The sequence below is a fragment of the Podarcis erhardii genome (genome assembly GCF_964252035.2).
Source record: "Podarcis erhardii genome assembly, chromosome: 17".
Lineage (NCBI taxonomy): Eukaryota > Metazoa > Chordata > Lepidosauria > Squamata > Lacertidae > Podarcis > Podarcis erhardii.
In genome coordinates, this window is record NC_138515.1 from 9,966,614 (window position 1) to 9,991,291 (window position 24,678).

General features: G+C 44.3%; 2 protein-coding genes across 7 annotated transcripts in view; both read left to right on the forward strand.

Moving 5' to 3' along the window:
* The window catches only part of AICDA (activation induced cytidine deaminase), a gene marked incomplete at its 3' end in the record, with an annotated part of 147,154 nt that overhangs the window by 13,550 nt on the left and 108,926 nt on the right, over positions 1-24,678 (forward strand). The window lies entirely within an intron of this gene.
* PHC1 (polyhomeotic homolog 1) overlaps positions 1-24,678 on the forward strand; it is a 28,592-nt gene that overhangs the window by 456 nt on the left and 3,458 nt on the right. Inside the window, exons 1-13 of one of the 6 annotated variants that reach the window (XM_081844898.1) lie at positions 15-329; positions 9,634-9,792; positions 11,050-11,160; positions 12,811-12,888; positions 13,860-14,009; positions 14,892-15,047; positions 16,298-16,799; positions 17,632-18,419; positions 19,339-19,501; positions 20,125-20,261; positions 20,488-20,602; positions 21,101-21,209; positions 23,101-23,248. In XM_081844898.1, coding sequence (XP_081701024.1) covers positions 9,679-9,792; positions 11,050-11,160; positions 12,811-12,888; positions 13,860-14,009; positions 14,892-15,047; positions 16,298-16,799; positions 17,632-18,419; positions 19,339-19,501; positions 20,125-20,261; positions 20,488-20,602; positions 21,101-21,209; positions 23,101-23,248 — 2,571 coding nt within the window. In that variant the 5' untranslated portion in view covers positions 15-329; positions 9,634-9,678. Of the gene's footprint in view, positions 1-14; positions 330-9,633; positions 9,793-11,049; positions 11,161-12,810; positions 12,889-13,859; positions 14,010-14,891; positions 15,048-16,297; positions 16,800-17,631; positions 18,420-19,338; positions 19,502-20,052; positions 20,262-20,487; positions 20,603-21,100; positions 21,210-23,100; positions 23,249-24,678 lie in introns of those variants that run through there. The other 5 variants (XM_081844895.1, XM_081844897.1, XM_081844896.1 and 2 more) reach the window with 5 other exon arrangements.

Here is a 24,678-nt window from a genome sequence, read left to right on the forward strand (position 1 = left end):
CAGGAAGTGGAGAGGCTGAGGGGGGAGAGAGAGAGAGAGGAGGGGGAGCCAAGCAGCCAAAGAAATTAAATTCCTCGGAGGCGGCGGCGTCTTCGCGTCTGGGAGGGCGCAGCGCGGCGCTAGTCCTCCGGGAGGCCGGCCCACCCGCGGAGGGGGCGCGGTTCCTCAGCCCGCCGGGCCCCTCCCCTCGCTCCCCGCTGGGCCCCGGCTCCGCCCCTGCTCCGCGTCCCCGCCTCCCGTCAAGGCAGGGGGCCCACTTGGCCCTCCGCCGGCCCCTCATGAGGCGCAGCCGCCCTCGGGGCACGGACCGGGCCTAGGCGGAACCGAAGGTAAGCAAGCGAGCGCCGGCGGCCCCCGGCTGTTCCCGCTGCGGCGGCCAGCGCCGCCCGCCCCGCTCCACGCCCCCTTCGCCAGCAGCCGCTGCCCGTTATTAGCTCGTTCTCGGGCCTCCCCGGAGCCGCCTTTCCGAGGCCGCTTCGCCCCGCTCCCCCCAAACCGCATCCCGTGCTCTTCCTTCCAAAACACCCCACAGGGCTGATTCACACGTTACGGCGACCTGTAGACCTGGGTTGTGCATGTTTTGCAGGCAGGCTACAGGTAACCCCGGCACCTGTGTCGGCAAACACGTGTTTGCCCTGGTCCTGCTCTAGGCTGTGGAGCGTCTTCATGGTTTTTTAGTCTTTTGCAAAAGAAAAAAGAGGCTTTTATCTCTAGAGTGCTTTCGTCTTGCTCTGGGGTCTCCCATCATTACTTTGTCTTTCACATGGTTTGCTGCTTCTGCTGTTTGGTTTATTATTACTTATTTATCATTGCTTTTTAAATTTGTATAGCGCCCTTACCCGTAGATATCAGGATTGTTTGGAGCATAAAACATACAATATAAAAAACAATGCTTCCACCGTGCTTCCTCTGCATGCAAGAGGCTTTGATAATAATACTTAATATTTAGGGTTTCCTTCATGCCCCACCCCCACCTTTTGTAATAGGAGGACAATAATATGGACCTGCCTTGCATTTTGTGAGATTATGTGTGTTAAACAGTTTGAGCACTTGAGAAATGCATTAAATGATGGGTTTCTAAACACCAAATGTTTGGAAAGTTATTCAGAGTGTAAGGGCTGCAGTCCCTTCTGGGCATTTTTAAAATAAGACATGAACAAAACAATATCAGCATGTCCTTTGTACACAGTAAAATGCATCAGCGTTATCTTAATAGTCTCTCCATAGGTCTCTATCTGCTGATGGCAGTCTCGTTTAGTAGACTGATAAGTTAACATGCATAATGAAGCAATGCCAGTCTGTATTGAAGTTCTCTTGTCTGATTATTTCCTATTTGTAAGTTTTTTGGCCAAGACTATTTGCTGTACATTTGTATACCATTTGGCTACAGTCTTCTAGGACCCGCATGCCAGTGGCGGGTAGGGGCAGCGGCAAAAGTGGGTGGAGTAGTTAATGTATTTTTTCTACCCTTCTACACTAGGCTTGTTTCAACACACATTTGTGTATCTCTCTTTATCCTCAGTTCAGGGGAATGAGACATAATCAGAGTTCAAAAACATCCAAGGAGGGTGTGTGGCCTGGAGGAGAGTCCTGAGGGCCAGATAGGGATGCATTGAGGGCTGCACTTGACCCCCAGGCTTTACTATATGCTTTTATATGGTAACTGTTTACAGTGGGTAAATGTAACTTAGAAATATTTGATGCTTATGCACAAACATGGAGTGGATTTGCACCAGGAGCTGCTGCTATTTGGGAAGAGTTGCACAGGACTGATTAAGCCATTAATCAGGGTGCTATGATCACATCAGCTTTAAAGCAGCCCTTGCACAGCATATTTCACATGTGGAAAGGTCTTCAGTAACATTAACAACAGCTGTGAAAAGTGGACAACTAGTATTATTATATGTTAAGGTTGGAAGAACAGTGCCTTGTGGAAACCACTTAGTACAGTACATGCCTGGTTGAGGCAAGATACGAAACAGGGCTGATACTCGTAGCAACTCCTTACACCAAATCTTATGTGAGTAAATTACATTGTTTGTTTCAACTGCTGGCCAGGAGGGAGCTGGTTATCATGGCAGCTTATATGGCCTTTTCCCACTCACATTTTCATTCCCATTTGGCTTGTAATCCTTTGAGTGGGGGGTCAGGTGAACCATGAGAGCTGGCCACAAAGTTTGTAAGAAGTCTCCAAAGCGATCTGCTCATATGATTTAACTCAAGCCCAGGGATAAGCAGGGCTTTTACCTAGATTCAAGTGGAATATGTTTAATCCAGGACATCTGGGAATCAATCAACTAACAGTCCCTTCTGTAGAAGGGACAGAAGTAAACAATGAGCAACCTAAAACATCAGAAGCTTATGCTTGTGGTTATTTGTGACTAAATGCTGCTTTTTTCTATGCAGATGAAGGAATGTATATAGACAACATATAATAGTGTGCAAACTAAATGAGAAATGAGTTTTTTGTGGCAATACGTAGTGGGAAGCACTCTTCATTGAAATATGTATAATTAGGATAAAACAGATGATGTGTGGTTTCTTTGCTTGCAACAGTATAGCTGCTTTTTAAACAAAAATAGTTGGAAGTTTTCTCTGGTGATGGAAAATGGTTGGGTAGAGCAGTCTTGATGTTTGAAGATTAGGAGAATTCTTGAAGGGCAATCATTATTGTTTCTCTCTGGTGAGAAGTCAGTGATAGAAATACTTCCTATGTCAGATGGGATTGGCTTGTGAGAGGACCAGCCGTGGCCATCTTAGTGTCTTCAGCTTGAGAGTTGATTTTCACAGTTGAAACTTAGATCAGATTTTCATTTTACTCCAAAGTATGCTCCTTTTTTATATATTACTAGTGGGAAATGCCTGGCACTGCCCAGGAATTTGAATAAATCTCAAAATATTTTTAAGTGGATAGTGCATTTTTTTAAAGCTTTAGGACTGTGCATGTTGTTGTTGTTTAGTCATTTAGTCGTGTCCGACTCTTCGTGACCCCATGGACCAGAGCACGCCAGGCACTCCTGTCTTCCACTGCCTCCCGCAGTTTTGTCAAACTCATGCTGGTAGCTTCGAGAACACTGTCCAACCATCTCGTCCTCTGTCGTCCCCTTCTCCATGGGGACAAAGACAACAGGACTGTGCATACACACACACTAACCCAGGGGTCTGCATGACCCCGAATCAATTTCTCTCTCTCTGTGAACTAAAGTTTAATTAGGGTTAATTTGACCTACCATATTGATTAAAAACTGCCTCTAGTGTCCAAATGTAGATGAAGATCAGTTTGTCCACCTCAGGCCCTTTCATGCCAGGTTAGGCGCAGGTTATAACCATCGTGACAGATTTGACAAAGACGTGCCAAATAGTTTCAAAATGGCTGTAGTTTGGACCCTTCATGCCCTAAAATGTGCGATCACACAAAAATAATGCTTGGGCCCACAATGTTGATTCAGAATGGTGGCCAGTAGTTCAGCATTGATGAAAACTAATACCCTCACCCTGGGAAACCTTATGCCGAGTTTGACAGCAGTATAACAAGAAGCATCCAAACCCACAGAGAACAGAAGGAAAAACAAACCACTTCCCCCAAAATATGCTAGATCAAGGTAGAATTTAGCACACAGATCTTTTGTGTCCCTGTAGCAAGATCTACTATCTAGTGTGCCCTTTTATATTTCCTTTCACTATGAAAAATTCACCCTGTCCTAAGTTGTAAAAAATGCAGGCTTAGCAAATATCTTTCCAAAAATAAATAATGTAAGTAAATATGTTATAGTGCCTTTCAATCAATTGATTCAAGGCACAGGTGTGGCTAAAGTGTCTTAGTTTTTCTGCTGTATAACAGTATAAGCCAAAATGTGTTGATTTTAACAGTATGAAAACTGGCATTGATAATCTACCTTGTGTATTGCAATACTCTGGCCAACTTTCAGAAACGGGCACTGAAAAGTGTCTGTGTTACAGTAATTATTTTTGCATTGAGGTAAGAGGGTTACACACTCAATGATGTTAGTGGCCTTCCAAACATATCTTCAGCCAAAATTTTGGGAATGTTGTTTTTGCTGCTTTGGTGAAAATGTATTATTCCTAAGAATGATGTTTGGAAGTTCCTATTTTCAATCAATGGGACATTTACTTGATGCCAATTTTGCAGAGCTGCATTTGTTGAGCTTTCTTCCTGAGAGATAAAATATAGGTGGCAGCAGCAGCAAAAATCCATCCTGTAAGCCTCATAGGGTATGCCTGCTGCTGGTATGTGTTTATGTGTAGGGAATGTAATATACAGTACCAGAAAATCATCTGTCTTTACCTTCCTGTAAAATTTATTAAATGTTTTCTATATGCTTAACTCTCTGACCATACTATCTGTATTATGACTTCAGTTGTAATCTTCCTTACATGATCTATTCTGCATTTAGAGATTTCTCTAATGAATTCCCTTGATCTCAGTTTGTGACAGTAGCTAATGTTCCAGGATTGTCATAAGATATCCTATACAATCATGGGAAAAAGGAAGTACATACTCTTTGAATTCTGTGGTTTTACATATGAGGTCTTAAAATTTGGTAAATACAACCTCAGATGAACAGCAGCACATGACATACTACACAGTGTCATGATTTATTTAGCAGAAATAAAGCCAAAGTGGAAAAGCTATGTGTGAAAAACTAAGTACACCTCATGAACCACCTTCAGCAGCAATAAGTCATCATTTTCTGTATGACTTCATCAGTTGAAATTTACTTTATTATGGTCACAGACCAGCATAAGCAGAGCATCTAAATAAATAGTATAACAGTAAGAGTCTAAGCAAATAATTATTAAATAATTGGGAGCAAGAACCAAACATAGCTTAAACCTTATACATAGAATACATTAAGCATAAATAACGGATAAAAAAAAACTGATGAGAAAATTTTAAAAAGACCAATTAAAACAACTATGTAGGGTGGGGCTTCAAAAGAGGGGATCTAACAATATGGGCCTTCAATTTAGGACTGAATTGTATCATAGACCATCCTTCGACGAATATCTATCATGGCAACGCAAAATCTGGTGACTGAATATGTAATTTCTGGGCTTTTGTCCTGTAGTAACAGGGAGATCTTGTGTTGTTTTGAATGCCCAGGGAACTTATATAAGATGGGTTGGATAAACCTGGTTCGAATGTCTGTGTAATACTGGAAATGAAGAAGGGCATGCTCTGTTGTTTCATGCTGGCCAGACAACGTCAAGAGATCTAGAGCAGGCGTCAGCAAACTTGCCAGGCCTCTGGCCAGTGTCTCCAGCGCCTATCGTGCGGCGGGCCAGAGGGCGGGGGAGCATGTGCCCATATGCGTGCGCACATGCTATTTCTGGCGCACTTCTGGGTCGGAGGAGCACCAGAAATAGCTTGTGCACATGTGCACGGACCTCCTCTGACCCAGATGTGCACCGGAAATAGTGCATGTGCACAAGCTATTTCCGGTGCTCTTCCGACCTGGAAGTGGGCAGCCGTGCAGCGCAGCGCCGGTAAGAGCTGGGGGGGGGGCGTGGGCCGGATAAACAAGTCCCTTATCCGGCCCATGGCCCTTAGTTTGTGGACCTCTGATCTAGAGTCTGGTAGCCCAACTGAAACGGGAAAGCCCCAGGGGCAGATTTAATACCCGTAGAGGCTATAAAAATAATTTAGACTTCATCAGTCTCTTACATCCTTGTGGAAGAATTTTGGTCCACTCTTTTTATACAAGTTTGCTTCAGTCCATTGAGGTTTGCTAGCATTTGTTTATGCACAGCTCTCTTAAGATCCCTCCATCAGAGGATGTAAAACAAGTACCGGTATGTACAGATCACCCTGCTGGTTCAGTGGAGGATCCTGGTGAAATACTGGATCCTTGAGCCACTGATGGCTTGCTGGCAGGGTGGATAAAAATCAATGATTTTTTTAAAAAAATAAATAAATCAGATTTTAAAAAATTTAAATGGGATTTTAAAAAAAATTTTAATTGATTATTTTGATTTAAATTGGATTTTTAAAATAAAATGCTTTTGGAGGGAAAAATATTTCTAAAGATAGTTTTCTATTTAAGTTACATTATAGTCCAAAAGCTATAATCAGGAAATAAGGATTTGTTTTAAGTTCTTCATGTGTGCTGAAACTCAGTCTAAGTTGGTTGTTTTTTAAAAAAAGTTTAACCACATCAGTTAACAAACATGGATACATATACTATAATGTTCAAATTGTTATTAAGGAAATGATTATTTTTCTTCTTCCAATAATGTACAGTGGAAAAGGTGTCCAAATATAAACAGTTAACTTATTAAGCCTCACAATAATTTCATAATTATCTGTCTATGTATTTCTAATAGTATAACCAAATCTGTAATTTTTGATATAACTGTAAAAACTACTCTGAAAATTTATTATTCCAAAAATCAAACCTTCATCTGGTTGTAAATATTAAGATTATACCAGCAGGAATATTTTTTTAAAAAACCAATTATTTAAATCAAGTCTTACTGACTAGTACTTTAAATCGTTTTTTTAATCGATTTGATTTAAATCAAATCCACCCTGCTCCCTGGGTCCAGCAGAAGACGTATAATAATAAATACAGTTCATGATTTATGGCAACATTTAGACCAATCATACCTTGGATTATAAAGTTGTGATATACCCAAGCCTTTTGCCTGCATAGGCCGTCTCTGTGTTTTTCCCTTTGCCGTAAGCTTTGATTAAATCAAGAAACTTCTAATTAACCTTACTGGGCTAATATGCTGGCTTCAAACTTTGGTGTAATATCCTGGCTTGTTCAAAGCTGATAACATTTTGCTAGTTTGGATGAAGTGGGAAAGTACGGTTAATTGGAAGCTTCCTGGTTTAATTGCAGCATGTACAATAGAGCTTTGTGTGTGACAAAAGCACATGCATATTGTCTTAATAGTCTGAGATACGATTGTCTGAACAAGCTTATAGTGTGGCACATGTAATACTTAACCTCAAAAGTGAGATTTCCCTCCCTTTGTTTTTTCTGTTGAAACAGAAAAACAACTTTAATTCAGTGTGTTTGATATAGTCATGATTCAATTTCAAGTGGGGTAGATTTTAACATATCTGTGTGCATTAACTTAAGATTTCCTTTAAAACAAAAAAGTAGTAATTACTGTCATTTCTATTAAAAATAATTGAATTAAAATTTGGTTTAATTTAAATTTATTCACTCTCTGCAGCAGCCAGTGTAGTCCTCAAATATTTGGCACCTTTATATCCCACCTTTCTCCCATGATGGATCTCATAGCACTCTTGACTATACAGTTTTGTATCTATTATTTCAGGCAACAAATAATTACATTAAATATGTACCCCACAACTGGGGAGACAAAGTTCACAGCTTTGAAAATCAGAATATTAATGAACCTGTATTTGAAGCTGCAGGGACGATGCATGTGCTATCTTGGAAAATTATTTGGTTTTCTGATAAATACAGCATAGCTAGTTCTAGGAAATTGCAATATCCCTGCAATAGAATGTCTGTAAGAAACAAGTTGCAACTAAAATTTGATAATCTTGAAAGAGCCACTGCTGTGTGGATAGATAGCAGCTTAAATAATTCTCCATGCTTGGGCACATCTTCTGAATTTAGATAGGATGTGCATTGGCACTTAATATTGAGCTATAAAAGCCAGAGGTGCTGAGGTTTTCAGTCAGATCTGTACAGATAGACTTATTAACAAAAGCTAGTGGCTGTATGATTTGGTAAAATTATGGAGGGAATTTGAGAGTTTCATAGGCTGATATCTCATCAGTTACTCATACCCTGCTTTCTGCCACAATGCTCGTAATTAAAAACAAGTTATAAAAACAAATATTCCACCCTCAGATAAGTATATAAATATGATCTGCAAATGTGTAAATCAGTTATATAATAAATGCAATACTTGGGAAGGTAACATTTGAATTCAGTTGGTGGAGTATGTTGTTTTTTCTTCCAACATTCCGTGCTTCATCACACAAATAGTGAACCTTTCTTGTGATGCAGGTCTCTTCGTAATGCTATGTATTAAGGCTGTAATGCTGTTAATAAGATTTAATATAATGCCAAGCTGGAAAAATCATAGCTGTTAAAACATTTGATCCTTATACTTAAGGATGTGAAACACTTTGCAAGCCCAGTTGTAGTGACTGCCTTAAATATCTGTATCTCCCCTTTGTTCTACATGCTCTTCTATTTTAAATTTTCTTTTTTAAAAAGCTAAGCACAGTTCAGAATGGTGTACAATTAGGAAAATGACGAATCTATGTATTACTTGGTTATACATATTGTATAAACGGTGACCATTTTGTACAGGGGTTCCATTCTTGGCCCCTCTGCACATGTTGGCGGAATGTGCATAAGGATTCCATGCTCCGTTCTGCCCTCTTCCAAGTCTAAAAGGACCCATGTGTTGTGCATCAATTGGACACACCTAAAACGGTCGCCGCCTTTATGTGGTTTGAGACTGTATTCAGATCCTGGTAGTTTGAGCTGCTACAGAAAATGGACCAAAAACACTTTCGGTATGCTTTCCTTAAAATCCAACAATGCAAATAAAGTGTATGCTCTTGAGTATGCTCTGCTTAAAGTATTTTAAAGTATTGCAATAAACACATTTTCCATGTAAAGCTTTGAATTGTTTGGACATAGCCTTACAAGTAACTCACAACTTACGCACATTTAACTTGTGCGCATTCAGCTTGGCAAATCTTTTTTAAAAAAAAAAAATGGAAAGGGGGTGGGTGTCCAGGAAAAAAAGACTTTGACAATCTCACCTGCCATTGAACCAAATGTATTCTGGCCATACTCAATTTTGGCTTTATGCGCCAGAACGAAACCCGCACGTAAGTTGAGAGTCACCTTTATACCAAGGGTGGAATCTTACAGTCCCAAGGACAGCATCCCAGGGCCATAGGATAACTCAGATCTATATTTCTCACCGGGCTCCAGTGTGGGACAGTCAGAGTCTCCCTCTCGGATTCCACCCTTGTCCAATCAACATCACATCTCCAAGGGATGTGTGTTGGGGGCATTCTAGGAAGTTGATACAAAACCATTCCAGTGCCCTGACACATCCCCAAAGAAGTTCAGGCATATTTCTGAGTGTGGTGCTAGAAGAAAACTTGTTGGTACTTAATCCATTAGGCGGTTCTTATGAAACTTCATATTTGTTACATGCATAAGCCAGTATGTTGTATAAGCTCGTCAGATATTCCTTTGCCCACCTTATGCTTCCTGGTAAAAAAACAAAAACAAAACTATGATGAGCCCCAGTGATGAATGCTTGTTATGAATAATCTACATTGTTCTTGACTTCCATGTCTTTAAACCGTCACAGGTAACCTAACTTTGCTTTAGTGCTATAGAATCATGGCTATAAATCTGGAGGAATTTGCATATTAAAATGTGTGATTTTAATGGTTATTTTAAATATAGCCTCAATTATTGGGGTACCACAGATTCTTCTCTCAGTATTGTAGCCCAGGAAAGACATTTTAGAGGCTTTGGTTAAGCTGTGTGATGATGAGCTTAGGAAGGAAAGGTTCCATAAATTTATAATGCAGGGGGAGATAAATGTTGTAGTTTCTGTGACATGAGCTAACCCCCAGTTTTCTTCATCTAGGGCTTGAGACAAAGCTTCAGGCAAGGATCTTGGGGACCTGACACTATGGAGACGGAAAGCGAGCAAAACTCAAACTCTGCTAGTGGCAGCTCAAGCTCTGGAGGAAGCACTCGCCCTCAGATCTCTCAGATGACTCTATATGAGCGGCAGGCAGTGCAGGTGGGGGACCATCTTTGTTCTTGGGGAAAAACTGCCCTGGAAGGTATCATCATCAGAGTAGCAGCACATCACTTTAAACTGCTGCTTAGCCAGTAGGTGCCCTGTTTATGAGCACAGGGGAAATTGCTCCAGAGGCTTAGCCAGTGCAGTGAACCTGTAGGAGACTAGCACTGAATTGGTTATGTTCCTCACATAACAGGAGAAGCAGACAGCCTTCTCTTCAGGAAAGAAGAGGCCAGTCTTGAGAAGTGAATACCTCTCCTTATCTCAAGGGTGGTGAACCTCCAAATTACAGGCCTTATTATTCAATTTCTGTTTTGCTCTTCTTCCTGAAGATGCCCAGAGCAGGAAGCAGCAAAGCAGTTGTTAAGTTCAGCATGGCTCCCAGTTTAGTCTGCAGGGCGGTATCCCCCTAAGTACTCCCCACCATACCTGATGTCAGGTTTGGGGCACGTAAGTAGGTAGCTCCAAAGGAGCTATTGGGAGTTTCAAGTGAGGGTTTGCTTGATTGGTACTGATGGCAAGCCCTACTGGGATCAGCTGCACTAAGGAGTTCTCCATCAGGAATTCCCTAATGCCTTTGTGGGGGGGGGGGTGTTGTGGTCAGTGCCTATCCGTGTGTCCCCTTGAAGGTGTGCTTTCAGCATTGGTGATGCAATTGGAACTGGCAGTGTGCCTTCAAGAGGGCTCGCTGCAAGCCCCACTTTGTCCATTTGCACCTGAAAATGGATATTTTCCCTCTCCAGATAGCTGCAGAGTTTGTATGTACAGTTTGAATCCAATCTGCCAGCAAATGTACAATGAAATGTACAGTTTGAATCCAATCTGCCAGCAAATGTACAATGGGGCTCATTGTAACTGTCAATCAGCCTATCAGTCCCTTTGAAGTTGTCAAAGTTGGTCCCCAGGAGTGGGGTGGTAAAGATCAAATCCTTTGACCAATTCCAGTTCTTCACTCCTGCCTTATCCAGTGGCCTAGGAAAATCAGTGTGAGGCATCAAACATGCCCCATGCATTGCTAGGTCCTGCTTAATACCTAATAGATCTAAGGATTATTGTGTTCCTGGCCATTCTAATTAAGCTGGTGGAACCATTTTTAGCCTAATGTTCTGCTATTCCACTAATAAATGTGTGGTGGTCCAGATCTGCTGTGATTCTATATGTTTTCACTTATTTTGTCCTGTGAGACCTCGGGCATGTTAGGATGTGTTCTGTTTTGTATTCTGAATTTTTATTTTTTTTATTTTTTTATTACAGGCGCTTCAAGCACTGCAGAGGCAGCCCAATGCAGCCCAGTATTTCCACCAGTTTATGCTCCAACAGCAGCTCAACAGTGCTCAGTTACACAGTCTGGCTGCAGTCCAGCAGGTGAGACAGACTGTTCAAAAGACAGAAGTTACCTAAAACAGGGAAGAGTGAAACACCTAGTTTGGAATAAACAAATGAGGTTTTGGATGGATAGGGCCCAAAGAGGGGATCTCAAAGGAAGGGAAAAGAACGTTGTACTTTCACAGTAATGGACTTAGTGGACACTAATTGTTCTGCTCTGAAAAAAAAAATGCTTATTAACTCTTGCCTCTTTAAGAGCTTATTGGTACAGGTTTTCCAGTACAGGCAACTCCCCATTTGCGTGGGGATTACATTCTGGGTCATCCCATGTGTTGGCGGAGCGCATGTAAGCCTGCCCTGCCCACTTCTGGGGCCAAAAATGATGTGTGTGTGCGTGTAGTCATGTGTGCCTTGGTCATGCACAGAATGGTCATTGACTGTATACGATTTTACATGCATTTTGAACTTTTCTATCTACCAGCTAGTTCACTACAAGCTGTAGCACTCCAGGTTGGTTCTGGGACACAGTTGCAGTTAAAGACAAAACTTCGCTTTCACCCCTTACATTTGGTGGCATGGCTCTTGCTGGCAGAGATCCTGCAGGAAGGTGCAGCGTGGAAAGGGATGTACCTTCCTGCAGACCTCCCTTATAATTTACAAACTACCTTTCCATTCATACTCTACACATGAGTCATGAAGCAGGGCATTTTGCTAACTTTTGTTATTTGTTTCTGTTTGCCCCCCTCTGCCATCCCCCGCTTAAAAACAAACAAACTTGAATTTAAAATAGTCCTCCTTTAGATTATCAGTTTCCTTTCCCTCCCTTTTATATTGTTAACTGTTCTGTTCCTGACAGGTAAAAGTTGGGAAGGTGATAATAATTTAGATGACGTGTGTTGAAAATGATGTTAAGTCTGTTCCACGTTTCCCTGAGAGGTTTTGAAACAACTTGACTTAGTGTTGTAGATGTGAGCCTGAGTAGGTGTTTCTTCTATGTCTGATAAATGCCTATTCTGACAGAGCAGGTGTAGCTGTCAGTTGTAGCTTGTGATGAAAATACTTCCCTTCTGCCCATGTAAAAGGTCTTGCCCAGCACCTGCCATTGTCTTAGCAATGGCTACATTGCTTTCAAAATGCTTTTATAGCAGAGTAAAGGTCTTGTCTTGCACATCACAAACTCTACTCCCAACTCCCTCACATCTAGAAATACCAACGATTTGCTCAAATCATCTAAATAAATGGTAGCTTCAGCCTACACTGATTCTTAAACAGAATTAAGATATCTGGTTATTTGTCTGATTGAAGAGAGAGTATGTATTGATGATAGGTTAATTCCTCACTTCTTTTGCTCTTTGTTGGGGAGCATTGTGGAGGGGCAAGTTTAATTACATTGAAGGGTCGAGGTGGCTTACCATTGGCCCTGCAGCTGCAGTAGAATTCCCATAAGCTCCAAGCAATATGAGCAATAACCAGAGATGATGGGAATTGTAGTCCAGCAACATATAGAGAGGAAAAGGTTAGCCACCCCTGGTATAGCGGCTGCATTTCAACTAAGCTAGAGAAATAAACATGAGGCAGATGTTAATGACCATTTTGTTGTTTTTTACCTTTTGAGGACCAGAAAACATGGGAATAATGGGGCCCTTGGCTAAATCTTGGTTTTGGAAGAATATATAATGTTTTTTACAGGCTACAATTGCAGCGAGCCGACAAGCAAGCTCTCCAAACACAAGCACTTCTCAACAGACAGCTACTACACAGGCTTCGGTAAGCAGCTAACTTGCCCTCAAATGATTGGGCATCCGATGTCTGTTTTCTTGGAGAATTAGTTGGCTATGGATGGCTAACTTCAATGTTGAGAGAATGTTTGCTAGTATTGGTGGAGGAGAGTACAGTGGTACCTCTGGTTGCAAACGGGAGCCATTCCAGAGGCCCGTTTGCAACCTTAAAAGAACGCAACCTGTGTCTGCGCACACATGGGTTGTGATTCGCCGCTTCTGTGCATGCACGTGATGTCATTTTGCACGTCTGCGCATACGCGAGTGGCGAAACCCAGAAGTAACCCTTTCCGGTACTTCTGGGTCGCCGCAGGACGCAACCTGAAAACGCGCAACCAGCAGCAAACGTAACATGAGGTATGACTGCAGATAGTATTGTCAGTCAGGGTGGAAAAAGAGAATGGGAGTTCCTTATTTGCAAGTGAGAAGACTGAGCAGCATCCCTAGAGGGGATATTCCTTCCTAATGATAACTGAATAAAAGGGGAACATTAGCATCTACAGAAGAGGGCTGTGTCAAGCACTTGTCGCCTGTTGATAATAAAACTGCATATGCTGCTTTTATTTAGTGCTTCTGGTGCAGAAATCATAATCAAATGGTCATTGTTTGCAAGTCCATTGTTATGTTCTTCCAGTTGCTGAAGTTCTGAGAATAATTTGAGCAAAGAGGTTTTGGAGAGCAGCTGCTGCACTCCCCTCCCCTCCCCTGCTCCTTTTCACATAGCCTGGTAGGGCTGCTGAAAAGAGTGGGTTGTGTTCCCCACACACTTTTCTTTCAGATAATTTCTGGGCTCTTAACAAGGTGAGTTTGGGAGGGGAGCATGAAAGTGGCTGGTGGGCCTTGTTCCAGTCGTATTGCTGGAGTTCAGCCACACTTTCTTTGAAATTGTTTCTAGCTTAGATTCTGTTAATATTACTTTTCATCTACCCCCTCCCTCCACACCAACTTTTCACTTTACAGATTAATTTGGCTACCACATCAGCTGCACAGTTAATCAGCCGTTCGCAGAGTGTGAGCTCACCTAGTGCCACCACCTTGACACAATCGGTGCTCCTTGGTAACACCACATCACCACCTCTTAACCAGTCACAAGCTCAGATGTACCTTCGGGTAAGAGTTGTACACGTGTTGCTTTCACCCATCATAAATACTTCGCAGCCCCCTGATGAATCTTCAGCTTTCATACAGTCTGCTATTTTGTGCTCAGACAAAAGTTAGCAATCTCTGTTCCCTTGAACAGTTGGTTGATTCTCAATTCAGCAGATGTACTACAGGGACAGAGGATATTTAGTGTCATTTGCAGTTTTATTTTCCATGAATCTTAAAGACCCCATGGCACTTGGTACGATTTTATGTAATGCATTACAAAACAGATCTCTTTTAAAGCAGCCTTGATAAAGTGCTCATCTGAAATACGACTCCATTTCATCCATTTTAAATACCCTGACTTTTAATGCTTTCTCTTCTGTTCTTTAAAGAGTTTCCGGAAAGCCATCTTCTTAATTAGGCTAAATGAGAAACACACTTCTTTGTACTCTCCCCTCCTCACATTTCCATCCTTGACTTTGGTTGCATATCTGTGAAATAGCAAACTCCTTTTGATCTGTTTGGCCTCAGATTATATTTAGTTATCTTGGTTACAGCTTTTCAGTATGGAAAAAAAAAAGTTTTGCAGTTGATCTAAGCTAGCAGGGGTCCCTCATTCCCTTCACTCCACACTTAACATCTGCCACACAAACCTATAGGTAACCTATGCTGCTGGCCCAGTATGGAGAAGTGGAGGTGGTTTGGCTTTTGGAAATAATAAACCTGCTTTCCACCGCCTGCAAAGGGGCCATGATGGAGGAAAATGCTGAGACAGAATGGCTGTCTTATCGGAGACCCTAGGCCCCATGCACCGTGATAACCTATTTGCTTGTGGTTCGCTTTCTTTCCTCCTTTTTCTCCCTCCTGCTGTTCCCATCTCCACACCACCTAACCCTCCCTCAACAGCCGCAGCTGGGGAACCTGTTGCAGGTGAACCGGACCTTGGGCCGCAATGTACCTCTTACCTCCCAGCTCATCCTGATGCCTAACGGGGCCGTGGCTGCTGTTCAGCAGGAGGCACCACCCACTCATTCTCCTGGGGTCCACACAGACACAGACCAGGTCAGTGACACCCTCTTCTGGGGTTCCCATGACCAGCCTGGCCTGCCCCAGTCTCGGGTGTGTCCCTCTGGCTCAAACATCCCATGAGAAGAACATCCCCATTCCACTCAGTCGCCTGCACACTTCAGCCAGTGGCCTTCCGGTTCTCAAAACCTGGGTTCATGCTTGCAGATGACTGAAGCTAGCTAGTCAGCTGCACTTTTTGCATTGATTGGTTATCCCCCATTGATTGGTTATGCCCTTGTATTCTCGTCCTGATGCGAAGAACATGTGCTGTTTGCCGCTTGACAAGTACTCCAGATTTAACAATCAGACTTGATGGGGCTCCAGAAACCTGAGGTGCCTGTTTCTGCATGATGAGGGTTTTTCCAGGTAAAGTGGGGGGAAGGGGAGGCCAACGACTAATTTGACAAGAGAGGAGAAATGACCTCTGTGGACCTTCAGTGTTGCTTAGGCTTTGACTGTGGCTTGCCGCTTGTTACATATCTTGCCTTCTCCTCCTCCTCCTCCTCCTTCCTCCCCAGCATTTCTTGGAGCCTTTAAAGACATTTCGCAACTAACTTCTCTGCATCTATTTTCTATCTCAATTAGTGGTTTTTAGGTAAAAGTAATATTTTATCCCAAAACTGCATTAGGAGAAAGTGTATCCAAACACAGGCAATAATATATGTTAGGCCCTAGTGTGCACCAAGCTGTGCACCAAGGGGTTGCAGAGAGAAAAGGTTCAGTTTCTTTTCTTTTAATTTTTATTTATTTATTTGAAAATGTGTATTTAAATCTAGATTTTTAAGATAGCTTACAAAAGAGAACCATAAAACAAATATACAAGGTTCAGTTTGAGGGAGCAGCCTTTCAACACAATGAGGGTGACTGCACAGGGTTGAGTTAAATGGATTGTCTTTAAGCTCCTTACAGAAAGTGCCATGAGATCTTTAATTTTACTGAAAATGAGGAAGAAACGAGCTGCGATTTTAAAGGATTGATCCCTTTAAAATAATAAAAAGCTTGATTCCTCACTCCCTGTAGTACCTTGTGACACTTATTTTTGGGTACAAGACAAAGGGTGCAGCACCAAAATAAAAGTGAAAAGAGCTTCCTAACAGCTGTTCAGCATGGTCAGTTTTTACTGCTGGTTAAGCCAGAGTAGATACCAGGGGTCCCTGCCTCTTGTAACCTGAAGCTAATGAGTCATTTATTTCTCTCTCTCCCTCTTTTTCTTTTTCTATCTCTCTCTCTGCATTTTTTCCCAGGTGCAGAATTTGGCTGTCAGAAGTCAGCAGACCTCAGCAGCTAATGCACAGCTCCAGGCTTCTGCTCCAAAGGCTGTTTTATCCGGGAATTCCCAGTCTTCAGTACTACCCCAGGCCACCCATGCTGGCCAGACATTGACAGTGACTCAAGCCGCTTCTGGCAATGTAGGCCAGTCACTTAATCTCAGTCAAGGGGCAGCGGGAAGCAATGGCATCTCTGGGGTTGTGGCATCTTCAGTGGGGAGCCACACTACTTCCGGGCTAAGCCAAGCAGCCTCATCTGGCCCAGGGGGCAGCTGCCAGAGGAAGGGTACTGGTGTAGTTCAGCCTTTACCGGTGGCTTCTGCTGCCCAGGCAGTGACTGTGAGCCAGGGAAGTCAGACAGAAGGAGAAAATGCAGCAGCAAAGAAGGCTGAAGCTGATGGTAATGGTCAACAGACTGTAGGCATGAACTTGACCAGGACAGCGACACCAGCCCCAAGCCAGACCTTGATCAGTTCTGGTAGGTGACAGTTCATGCTTTCCTTACTGGTGACCCTTCCAGCGACTTGACTGATACCTTCATCCATGTACCCCTTAACCAGGCTCACCATCTTCACAATTGTACAGCCCCTTGCTGGATGGCTCAGGGCAGATTGGCTGCAATCTATTTTAGCCCATTGCTTGCTTCTTGTTGGGCAGTTGGCTTGGAGTCGGTGTGCCCTGGAGAGTGTACCCTCACTCACTTCCTTCATTTTGCGCTGATGGCTTATTACTGAGATGTGAAGCATATAAAGCTGCCTTCTGCTTGTCCTTCTAGTCTGTATTGGTGGGGACGCCAGCCCTTTTGGGCTTCTGGGCATATTTCCAGAGAAACTGTCATGGGCACCACACATGCCTCACAACGGTGTGCCTCCTCCCAAACCCCTAGGCACCAGTTGGCTTTGAAAAAAAGTTTTGTTTTGTTTTCTTCTTTCCCCATCAAATCCAGTTGCAGAGGGAGAGGAGTAAGTGTCAATGAAGACCTTTTTGGCTGCCTGCAGGGGCCACTTTTGTGATGCATGCAGTAGCTCTGCAAGGTCTTGGGCAGAGGTCCTGTTCAGCTCCACTACATTAGTTCCTTTTCTGGAAATGCCAGAGTTTGGGCCAGGGACTGCACTCTGCCACTAAGCAACCGTACCTCCCCACTCTTAAGTGTATTCAGCTGCTTTTGCTCGCCTCCTACCCTTGTGGCCTGGCCTTGCCCAAGATTGCAGTTTTCTTGGGGTTGGTCTCTTTTGCCTAAATTGCTTTATAAAGCGGTGTGCACCCCGATGGTGTGTCATAATACTGTGGTTTTTTTTAATACTTTACAGCCACATATACCCAAATCCAGCCTCACTCCCTGATCCAGCAGCAACAACAGATCCACCTCCAGAAGCAAGTGGTGATCCAGCAGCAAATCGCCATCCATCACCAGCAGCAGTTCCAGCACCGCCAGTCCCAGCTCTTGCACACTGCCACACACCTCCAGCTGGCGCAGCAGCAGCAGCAGCAAGCTCCGCCCCTGGCCCAGCAGCAGCAGGGGCCAGCACAGGCTCAGCAGCAGGCCCCGCCCCTCCAGGGCCAACAGCAAGCCCAGACCCTTGTCGTCCAGCCCATGCTGCAGTCACAACCTCAGCCGATGCAGCTCCAGCAGGAGAACCTGTGTCAGGCAGCTACTAAGACGCCTGTCCCCATTCAGTCGAAACCGCCCATAGCCCCTCTCAAGTCTCCGCAGCTTGGGGCCGCCAAAATGTCAGCGTCCCAGCAGCCCCCGCCTCATATCCCAGTGCAGGTTGTTGGCAGCCGCCAGCAAGGTTCAGCCCAGGCTCAGGCTCTGGGTCTTCCACAGATGAACACAGCAGTGCAGGCCCCCCGGGGCCTGCCAGCCGTTGTCCAGCCGGTGTCCCAGGCCCACACAGCATCCTCATTGTCCCAGACCTCTTCTGCCTCCTTTTCTACTTGTTCTCCTCCTCCTCTACAAGAAGCTCCTCCACTGCTCACTTCGGGGGTCAACGTGGCCCAGGTCCAGGGCACGACCCAGGTGAAGAATACGGTTTCCTCTCCCGTCATGGCTCAGGCACAAACATCTGCCTACTACGTGCAGCCTGTCCAGTTACCTGTAAGTTACCTCACAAGTACAGTAGGAATGTTGGAGGGGGGCAAAATCCGCACTTGCTCACACATGTGGCTTTGGGATATGACATAGCCTAGCTATCCAGTAACTGAGAGTCATTCCCTTTACCATGTACAGTCAGGCCTGCAAAGCATATGGTCTATCTGCCATGTTTGTCAGTGATCTGCTTGCTTGCTGTTTTACAGTCCTCTCGTATTTGGTGACCTAGGCAAGCAGCTAAACAGGATGGTTATTTAGCTTTTTGTGTGCTTTTAATGTGACTGGTGGACTGCATTTGTATGTTGCCTGTTTCACAAACTCCCTTAGTAGCCTTGGTTACCAGGAATGGACTGTAGACTGTGGTGTCCAGGTAGCATTTCCCAATCTTTTTTTACAAGACAGAGGGTGAGCTGTGAAATGCCGTCATCTGGATAGGGATCTTTTGAAGGTGGTAAAGCAATTGGGAAGGTTTTCTCATGGCACTTCTTGGGAGATCATAATTTGCAGCTCACCCAGTGGTTCCATCTATTATCAGGCCTTTCCCCCCAATTCACAAAGTTACTGCACTCGAACAACATTACTGCTCTTGTTTAATTTAATGAAGGCACCGTAGGAAAATTTCCTGGTAGATCGTACCCACTGTGGTGCAGTTCCATTTCATATTTTCTGCCTTCAGTCACTTGAATTCTCAAAACTATTACCATGCTGTTCCAGCATGGACCTTCAGGAATGGCTTTTGGGGGTGGGGGTGCAAGGAAATGCAGCGTGAAGAAGAAGCAGATTCCTGTGGTGTGATGTCCACTTGCATCTCTTTGCATACAGCCTATGGAGGTTAGCAGCATTTCGCTGCCTATTTAGTGTCTGGGCCAGAATTATTTCCTTCCTTCTCTGGGATCTGCATGTCCCTTCCCATCTTCCCACACAGAGCAAACCACAGACTTCGGCAGTCAAGCGCAAAGCAGAATCTGAAGAGGAGAGGGATGACTCCAGTGCACCACCTTCTCTCCTGCCTGCTAAGTCGTCTCCTGTGGCAGAGAGTCCCAAAGCCACAGAAGATAAGGGGGGCCTTGGAGGTGAAGGGAACAGGGGTAAGTTCTGCCTGCTCCCTGAAGAGTAGATAAGTGGTTAGGCCTGGTGGCAGATTGAGGGTGGAATGTATAAATGGACTAGAATGCCCCTGTGCACAGAGCGGAATCGTGGTGATGGAGTATAACTTGAAAACACACACATAAACCACAGGTGAAGCTTCTGAATCTTGGGGGAAATGATTTGGATCAGGACTTGTTTTATGGCTTAACTTTCTTCCTTACACGGCTCACAAATGCAGTCCTGTGAATGCCTTTGGTCAACATGTGATCATCTTGTGTGTTTGGCATCCATGACTTGAAGCTGACAATGAGCAGGAGCTGTCCTGCCATAGTGGACATCTGCAGCTTTCTCTGCCCAGCTCTGCATGCCCTACGCAAGCCATACTGATACAGTAACGCTTGCAGTCCACAAATGTCGCAAACCAAACCAATTCCACCTATTTTTTTTATGTATGCAAATACATAATTTGCAAATACCGGTACATTATTTGCATAGTTGCATACAGAATTCAGATGGGTCTAATTTGTTAATGCTGCTTCTGTTATTTCAGAGAAATCTGAGTCCCTCCCCGGTGCTTCCCCCAATGCACCTCCAAGTGACTCCAGCTCTGTCACTCCTACAGCTGCTCCTATGCCTACCTTAGCCATGTTGTCACGCCAGACGGGAGATTCCAAACCTCCGCAAGCCATTGTCAAGCCTCAGATTCTTACGCACATCATAGAGGGCTTTGTCATTCAGGAAGGGGCAGAGCCTTTTCCGGTAAGAGGGTTCAGCCTGGGGTATCTAGGGCAGGGACTGCTCTCTGCTTCTTTCTCTCTTTGTACTGCCAGCATGATCTGTTTGCTAACTTGGCTTATGTTAGCTAAAGCCAGGAAAGAAATTCTAGTAGTCCTGTAGTTGAAGCATGCTTAGCATCCGACAACGAAACTCTTGCACAAAGTTGCTTTCTGACTCGGGTTTCCCCCTTCCACTGTCTTGAATGCAGGTGAGCTGCTCTCAGCTCCTAAAAGAATTTGAAAAACCCCTTCAGGGAGGAATTCCCTCTAGGCAAACCGAGAACCAGCCTAGCAACTCCCCAGGAGGGGAAAGCGTTGCTGCAGGTGAGTCCCCTCTAGGGACTGTAGTTGATGAGAAGGAGTAGGGTGGGGTAAGGGTCTTTCAAATTCTATGTTCACATTTTCCACCTTTGTCAAACACGTAGGTTACTGAGAGCCAAGCCAAATGCTTAGCTTTAATTACTCTTTCCTGAAAGGGTGCCCAGGGGAAAGGAGAAGGAGTGGAGGTGCTGTATTGGATCACATGGTTTATACTGAAGCGCTACCCATTTTATCTGTGGAATAAGGAAGAGCACCACTTCACACTCTCAAAATAAGCATAGGTGAACAAGGGATGTGCTTTTGTTACACATAGCTTTGCAGATCTAATGGCTAATGGGGTTTCCAGTTCTTTCTCTCTGGGGAGTCTCCCATACTTGGCTTTCAACAGAGAGTATAGCTTGCTATCAAACAGACAATCTGAAGCTTGCATTCTGATGTTGCTGGTTAATGAAGCTAGTTGTTTTACTAACTATTAAGTGTCTGCTTCTCCTGCTTCCTCAGAGCAAGACAAGAAAGGGAATCTGCTGAAATGCGAGTTCTGCGGAAAATACGGCCCAGCCAATCAATTTCGTGGTTCCAAAAGGTTCTGTTCTGTAACGTGTGCCAAGAGGTAATGGCGCTTGGAAACTCCTCCTTGAGACTTGATAATGATGGAGACAGGTGTGTTTCCCTGGGGATACCATTCCACAGATGGGAGCCACCCCTGCAAAGTCATTTTATTGTGGTCAGTAGCCAGTATCAGGGTAAAATCACTGAAAAGGCTTGTCATGTGGTTACCCTCTGCACCTCCTTTGAGTGAGCACCTGTAGAAGGGACCCCAATGGACCGCAGAGCCTGGGCTGGTAGAGGCACTTGTTGAGCTACTCTGGTCTTGAAGCTTTATAGGTCAAAACCACCACTTTGAATAGAGACTGGAAACTAATCAGTAGCCACTGCAGTTGGGCCAGAACCGATGTAATATTTTCAGATCTTCTGGTCCCGGTCTTACCACCGAATTCTACACCAGAAGTATTTTACAAAACATCTTCAGAATCAGCTGCGTTTGCAAAGCATTGAAGTATCCTAAACTACAGGCTACCATAGCATAAACAACTGAAGGTTATCCCTGTCCAGATAGGGTTACAGTTGAGCCACCAGCCAAAGTTAATGGAAGGCACTTTGTGCCACCAAGGCCACCATAAAAAGGTAAAGATGAAGGTACCCCTGCCCGTACGGGCCAGTCGTGTCCGACTCTAGGGTTGTGCGCCCATCTCACTTAAGAGGCCGGGGGCCAGCGCTGTCCGGAGACACTTCCGGGTCATGTGGCCAGCGTAACGAAGCTGCTCTGGCGAGCCGGCACCAGCACAGCACACGGAAACGCCGTTTACCTTCCCGCTATAAAGCGGTACCTATTTATCTACTTGCACTTGAGGGTGCTTTCAAACTGCTAGGTGGGCAGGAGCTGGGACCGAAAGACGGGAGCTCACCCTGCCGCGGGGATTCGAACCGCCGACCATGTGATCGGCAAGCCCTAGGCGCTGAGGTTTTACCCACAGCGCCACCCGCGTCCCTAAGGCCACCATATATTGCTCTTAATTCTTCTCCTCTGTTAGAAGGAAGTCTTCATCTCCTAGGATCACTCCACTAATTGGACAGGAGAGGGACATTATACAAAAGTAGTCATGTGGTTCCTTGCCTCTCCCAGCCCCCTGGGGACTTATCCCATTAGTGGATGGATGCCTCCTTCTACCTGCTCAAGAGAAAGTACTTTTTCAATAAGAAAGGTAAAGGGACCCCTGACCATTAGGTCCAGTCGTGGCCGACTCTGGAGTTGTGGCACTCATCTCGCTTTATTGGCCGAGGGAGCCGGTGTACAGCTTCCGGGTCATGTGGCCAGCATGACTAAGCCGCTTCTGGTGAACTAGAGCAGTACACGGAAACACTGTTTACCTTCCTGCTGGAGCAGTACCTATTTATCTACTTGCACTTCATGCTTTCAAACTGCTAGGTTGGCAGGAGCAGCGACCGAGCAACGGGAGCTCACCCCATTGCGGGGATTCGAACCGCCAACCTTCTGATCAGCAAGTCCTAGGCTCGGTGGTTTAACCCACAGCGCCACCTACGTCCCTTTCAATAAGTACCCTTTCTGAATAGCACCTAGAATGTTTCAGGCACCTTTATAATGAATTATTTCCCTGGAAAGCAAGTCTGAAAGTTGAGGTTAAACCTGTACAGACAGTGTTACCCTGGGTATTAGGGTTGCCTTTCCCATTGGATTCCTCAAGCCCAGATTTAGAGGGTAATAATTTAGAGGCTGTATGTTGCTTCTACCTCCTGATGGAAAGATCTCAATAAGCCTGGTTAGATGGCTGATGTAGAAACGACTCTTCATGTAGGGCTTGAGCACTCCCATACTCAAAACTGTTTTGCTGGAAAAGGACTAGCACGTTAGAATTTTCAGCTTGCAGAGGAATTCTCAAATGTGCCTTGCTTCATTTATTCTTCCTTCTTTCTTGTGCCAGGTACAATGTGGGCTGCAGTCACCAACTTCGGCTTCAAAGGAAAAAAATGAAGGAGCTCCAGGAAGCGAACTATGCCCGACGACGACGGGGGCCTCGGCGCAGCAGCTCAGAGATTGCCCGAGCCAAGATACAGGGCAAGCGTCACCGGGTAAGGGTATACTTCCATCCTTCATTCCTCCTTGCCTAGGACAGCAGAGTTTCACCTGCTCTGGTGCTGTGAGGGTTTATCTGGCAGGGACTGGGGGTCTTTTAAGTCTGTTGTTTAAAATATTTATACCCTGCCGTTCTTATATAAATAACAGCATACAGCACTGTAAAAACAAGAATAAAAGAAACATCAATTAAAGCCATCAATAAAATAGTTCAAAAGGAGATGAGGGCAATATTTGCTAAGGCCGTTGAAGTACTGGAATTGTACTTAAGACCCCACAGAACCTGGCTAAAGCCTAGGGGAAATAGGGAAATATTTCCAAAAGATAGAGATTAGATTCTTGCCTTCTTTGACGCTTTTGAGGCTCCTTTGAGAGAACAGTGGCCTAATCTTCGAGCCTCCAGAACTGGAGTAAAAACACACCTTTAACTTGCTGAAGGAATGTATGGTCCTCTATAAGCTCCTACACTAGATGCCCAAGTGGCTGTGCTTGTCTCTGGTGTGGTTATGTTTGTTGAATGGGGATTAATTATTAGGGAATGCATGACAGAAAGGAGCTACCGACCCACAAATTACACAAGACGTGTCTCCAGTCGTGTTGACCACAGACTCCCAACTCAAATAAGGGCTAGAAAATATTGCCTTTGCAGCATATGCCATCCTGACTGTTACACAGTTGTCTGTCAGTGGCGTAAGTTCCAATATTAAAGCCAAGTGAAATCTTCTATTTAAAAACCCGAAACTGGAGACTTAAAACCCGGATTAAGTCTGGCCAGCTTTGCCTTATGGCACACTTGGGTTTATATGCACTCCACCATGAGAAAAATTCCTAGACAGGTAGAAACTCTAAGTTACTAGACTTTGGTGAAGAGAATCTTTTACTTCAGTGGAGAAGAGTGCACATTTGTTACTTAATTCATAATAAGTAAACTGCTGTTCCCTAATGCCACCACTAGAGGTCAGGTGGGATCTTCTGGATAAGCCCCTCTGATGCCCACTCTTTCTGCTTAGAGACTACTGATTTCTACCTTACACACATCCTTGGGTCAGAGATCAAGGCCAGGTGTTTTTGTTTCTATCCCTTAGTAAATGAGGAACACGAACATGTTTTTATGCTGGCCTATGGCCATAATAAAGATTCTTCTTCCTTAAGACATACCCTTTGAGGTGGATGGTACGCTTATAATGAATCCTTATTCCAGTAAAAGATCCAGGGAAGTTGCATAGCAACAACTATCTCCTTGCAAAACAAATGGGATGGTCCCCTGCTTATATCTTTACACACCTTTCTCCTCTGTGCTTACTAGGAGGATGGCAATTTTCTGTGGACTCTTAAAATGGACTCTTACTGGACTTGGTCTCTGCTCCCTCAGTTCATACATGTTCTCAGCACTTCTTCTAGATAACTACTGAATAAGCAAGAAGAA